A 4,659-nucleotide genomic window follows, 5' to 3' on the forward strand; every position below is an offset into this window, starting at 1 on the left:
TTATCATTAACAGTATTTTGTAAACTTTTCATTATTAGTATGTTCTAAACTTGTCATTATAAGTATATTCTTAACGTATCATTATTACTATACATTAAACTTACCATTAATAGTGCTTTCTAGAATTGTTATTATTAGTATATTATAAACTTGTCATTATTAGTATATTATAAACTTACATTATTAGTATATTATTACATTATTAGTATATAAACTTACCCATTAGTATATTATAAACTTGTCCCATTCATAATTAGTACACATTAAAAGTTATCATCAAGTGTACCTTGCATTATAAGTATATTGTAAACTTGTCACATTAAAGCTATTATTAATAATACCTTCTTAAATTGACATTATTTGTATATTACAAAATTGCCATTACTAGCATATTCTAAATTTGTCATTATTAGTATATTTTAACTTCTTATTACTAGTTCACATTAAAGTTATCATACCTTCTAAACTTGTCAATCAGAATATTATAAATTTGTCCTTATTGATACACATTATGATATTCTACAGTTGTTATAAACTTTTCATTATTAGTACAAATCAAATTATTCAATATTAGTACATATCAAAGATATTTAATAGAACCTTCTAAAATTGTCATCAAAACGTATTAAAGTTATTATAAATATAAATTTCTACAATTTTGATTATTGGTACATATTGTATATATCATTAATAGTACTATCGACAATAGTTATTATTAATAAATTCTAAACTTCTCATATTAAAGTTATCATCACTAGTTCCGACTGAACATGTTATTCTTAGTATATTCTAAACTTGTTACTATCAGTACACATTAAAGTTATCATTAAAAGTACAGTACATTTTAAACATGTCATTACTAGTATTTTGTAAATTTTTCACAATTAGTACTCATTAAAGTAATTATTAGTATACATTAAACGCTATACGTTTTTTTTAATTACCATTTTATTATAAATTAAATTTGTCATTAACATGTAAACTTGTCATATTCTAAACTTTTCATTATCATTTCACATACATTTTATCTTTAATAGAGCTTATCATTATTTTCATATTCTAAACTTCTCAATAATAGTATATACTAAACTTCTCACTATTAATAAACATTAAAGTTATCTTTGATAGTACCTTCTAAACTTGGCATTATTACTTCTTTGTCGCGGCTAGTGCCGCTTAAATTGTTTTTATCGGCTTAAGAAACCTGCACAGCGAAGCTATAGCGGTAATCCCCTACCACACTCCTGGCCAAATGGCCACTTCCGGAAGGGAGTGTGTGGTTGGACATTCCGCATAAATCATCGGAAATTTAAAATTCCCGGCTCTGTGCAGGTGGCGCAAGCGTCTACAACCCCACCTCCCCCTCCCTATCCCCTCCCTTCTTACTCGGCTGCACGGATTGAGCCGTCACTTCAATGAGAAATGAAGGCTTCGCCTGTGGGAGGAGGGAGGGACCCTAAATCTGTGCAGGTTTCTTAAGCCGATAAAAAACAATTTAAGCGGCACTAGCCGCGACAAAGAAGTATTATCGGCTGAGAAGAAACCTGCACAGCGAAGCTAAGCATGAGACGAGGATAGGTGGGAGGAGAAGGTGAAGCCCAAATTGTAGTCGAGGACAGGGCTCAAGCCGTTATTACGTGTGTCTCGTATGGGAGACTATTCATCTTATCATTCAGTAGAGGGGAGACAAAAAGCATCAAGTACTTATATCGATATCAATATCAATATATATATATATTCATTTGTTTATTTTTTATAAAAATAATATTGTACAATTTACATAGTGCATAAATTCTATGTAGAATATTGTATCTTGCTCAGCGGTTCCTGGGCCTTCCCCTACCCCTCGGTCGCCCTTTGCCCCCCTTCTTTTGCGAAGAGAGGGGTGGAGCCGTTCCCATGGCGACACATGGGACAGGGGTGATCGAGTGGTAGAGATACCGTGTCTTGAAGGAAGTTGCTGATGCCCAGCCCCCGAGGTCCTGCACCCGTTCCACAGAGTGGGTGCGGAGAAATGCCAGCGATGCCGCGAGGCCTCTGATGTTGTGGGCGTGGGGGGCATGGCCCGGGTCGGCCTTCTCTATAATGCGGCAAAGTAGACACGCCAGGGACCTCGGGGTTAGGGGGTTCCGAGATTTCGCATTGTAGAAGAGATGATCCTCGGACACCCCTTCCGTGCGTTCCACGTAGTCTTTAAACGCACGGACCGGGCACAGCGGGTGTGGGTTTCCTTCCTCCAGGAAGGATGGTATTCTGATAGGGCCAATCATGTCCGCCTGCTCATTCTTGGCTAGGAATGTAGGTGATGGAGCGAGAGTTAGGGCAGAGCAGTCCTCCTCCAGGTTGGAGAAGGACTGGTGGCGGGTGATCGCCGCCAGCTGTGACGCCCTGTAACCCGTAGCCAGGGCGAGCAGAAAGACGGCACGTTGAAGGAAGTGTTCCCCCTCCATGATGGTCCCTTCGAACGTCAGGTACTGCAGAACACGATGCAAGGACCAGGCTAGGACCGGCTGACGTCTCGGCTCTCTCGAGGCGCGGATCCCCTTCATTAGAAGGTTTCGCTCCCTTTGTGGCACTCTGATGTTCATGCCGAAGCAGAGTGGATCAGCGAGGGCTGCGGAGTGAGCCGAGATCGTCGCCGGTGCCCTGTTGGTGGTGTCAGCTAGCCAAGACAGGAAGTCCAGAACTGTGCTAGCGGAGATGGTCACTATCGCGTGTCTCCGAAGGTTGGGAGGGTTGTTGGATCTGGATGACGGTCGGGACCGTAGCGAAGACGCGGTCTGTCGCTTCCTGGTCGAACAGACCACGGGAAAGGGGAGCTGCTCTCACCACGCCCCGGCGAGCTATCTCCGGGGCCGACCGCGTTGCAGACTGACGAGCTGCCAAACGAGCCGCGGTGAAGGCCCTCGCTGCTGGGGGTAGGGCTGATGACGCCATGTTGGCTGTACCCTCTGCCACGGTAGAGAGTGCCGCCAGGGTGTGTCTGCATACAGAAAACACGCGAATCAAATTAGTAGGGCGAGAAGGATCCCGATCCCCGGAGGTTGTAATAAAGTCACATCGCTCAATTGTAGAACGTATAACATATGCGAGGCCGAGGTCGTTTCCGAACGACCTCGTCCTCGGGCGCTAGTCAAGAGGCTCCGTCCTGGGTGAAGACGCTACCTGAGCGTCTCTCGCCAGGACAGGTCTGGACCCTCTGTATAGATTGAAATATCCCACTCACCTCAATTCTTCCCGCGGGAAGTCCTCAAAGCTCGTGGCGAGCGTCGTCAGCCAGTTCCTCATCATCGCGATTGCCGTGACGGTCGAGATGGTAGAGGCAAGGTCTTATCTGGTCGAGGCCTCCGTCGTCAGCAACTTAGCCTCCGGTTCACTAAGTTGATGGGGGAGGGCGGGGTCCCTGCCCGAGTGCCATAAGCAATCGCGCAGGCCCTCCGGCGCGAAGGGTGGTGGCAGGACGACGGGGAATGATGAAGGGATATGCCGTCGAGGAGGAACCGTCTTGGGTTGGTCTTGGGCCCGCTCGAAGAGAGCAGGGATGTCTAAGGCCTTCTCCCCTTTCTCCTGCGGGAACCAGGCGTTTGGGGAGAGTGCTACCGCCGGCGAGTCCCCCGACCTGTCGACAAACATATGCCCATCAGGGTTTAAACGAGGGTTCTCCAGGAGAGCACCTAATGCGTCCAGAGTGTTAGAGGTGGAAATCCTGGAGGGCGTGGAGGCCGGGGCGGAGAGGGGTCAATCTTATATAGAACCTTAGCCCCCTCCTCGTCGTTGGCCCACTTTAGGATAACGTCATCTCTCCTCCTCCAGCCCTCCGGTAGCGAGTAGTCGGGAGACCAGGCCACTAGCTTGTGGCCTTCTCCAAACGAGTACTCCCAGGACCGGGGAAGGTCACACCATGAGAAGGGGCGGAACTCAAAAGAGTCCGTCATGGTAGGAGGATAAGGTAAAGAAGAACTGTAGTGGTCCTCCACCCCGTCCAACCCGACGGACGTCTGATTGGGGGGTTCCTCCTGAGAGGGGCCTTCTAGTCCTATACCTGTCGCCGGCACGGAGGGGCGGAGGGAAGGACCAGGAGGGAGAGTGGGAGGGGGGGCTAGAGCCGTAGGTTCAATAGGAGGTTGCTCTGGAGAGGGGTGCGTTATGATTTGCGCGGCCTGAAAGGCCGGATAATGTGATAGGGCCGATTCAAGGACGGGGCCTATCAGGGACGGAAGGAGGGCAGCCACTTGGGCAGCCAGAGTTCCCTCTCCCCTCGTTTCGTCCTCCGGCTCCCTGCCCTTGTGGGATTTACGGCGAGGAAAAAGAGAGCGAGGAAGGGAGGGTGAGTTGGGGGGAGAGGCTGTGGAGGGTGGGGACAAGCTGAGCGTCCTGGACCTCGGTGAGGCAGACCTCTTTTTCGAGCGAGATTTCCTGCCGGGTTCACGCGAGTGAACTAGGGAGGAAGACGAGTTCGTGGGGGTGCTTGACAAAGCAAGCCGTAAGGGTTTTAAGGACCCTTGATGGTCGGATGTATGGGGCTGCCGAGAGGCCTGAGGACGCTCGGGGACACCATACTGCGCAACATCAGACTCGTCCCCTTGTACTCCGAGAGGCCCAGGTTGTGCACCAACGGAAGTCTCGGAGACATAGGGAGACGGATGGCGAGGGCGAACG

The 4,659-nt window shown here is 47.9% G+C and overlaps 1 protein-coding gene across 1 annotated transcript; it reads right to left on the reverse strand.

The window, feature by feature from the left end:
* Positions 1 to 1,498: 1,498 nt before the first annotated feature.
* LOC143033730 (uncharacterized) lies at positions 1,499 to 4,308 on the reverse strand. The gene is made up of 2 exons (XM_076199213.1): positions 3,227 to 4,308; positions 1,499 to 2,983 (listed from the first exon to the last, which is right to left on the reverse strand). The coding sequence occupies exon 2, from the start codon at positions 2,586 to 2,588 to the stop codon at positions 1,818 to 1,820; it is 771 nt and encodes a 256-aa protein (XP_076055328.1). The 5' UTR covers positions 2,589 to 2,983; positions 3,227 to 4,308; the 3' UTR covers positions 1,499 to 1,817.
* Positions 4,309 to 4,659: the final 351 nt, after the last annotated feature.

The sequence above is a fragment of the Oratosquilla oratoria genome, chromosome 16 (genome assembly GCF_046742065.1).
Source record: "Oratosquilla oratoria isolate Oo_2021 chromosome 16, ASM4674206v1, whole genome shotgun sequence".
In the NCBI taxonomy this organism is placed as follows: domain Eukaryota; kingdom Metazoa; phylum Arthropoda; class Malacostraca; order Stomatopoda; family Squillidae; genus Oratosquilla; species Oratosquilla oratoria.

What these genes read in the sequence shown, in the direction of transcription:
- LOC143033730 (XM_076199213.1), bottom strand. Translation starts at nt 2,588, where the DNA reads ATGAACATCAGAGTGCCACAAAGGGAGCGAAACCTTCTAATGAAGGGG.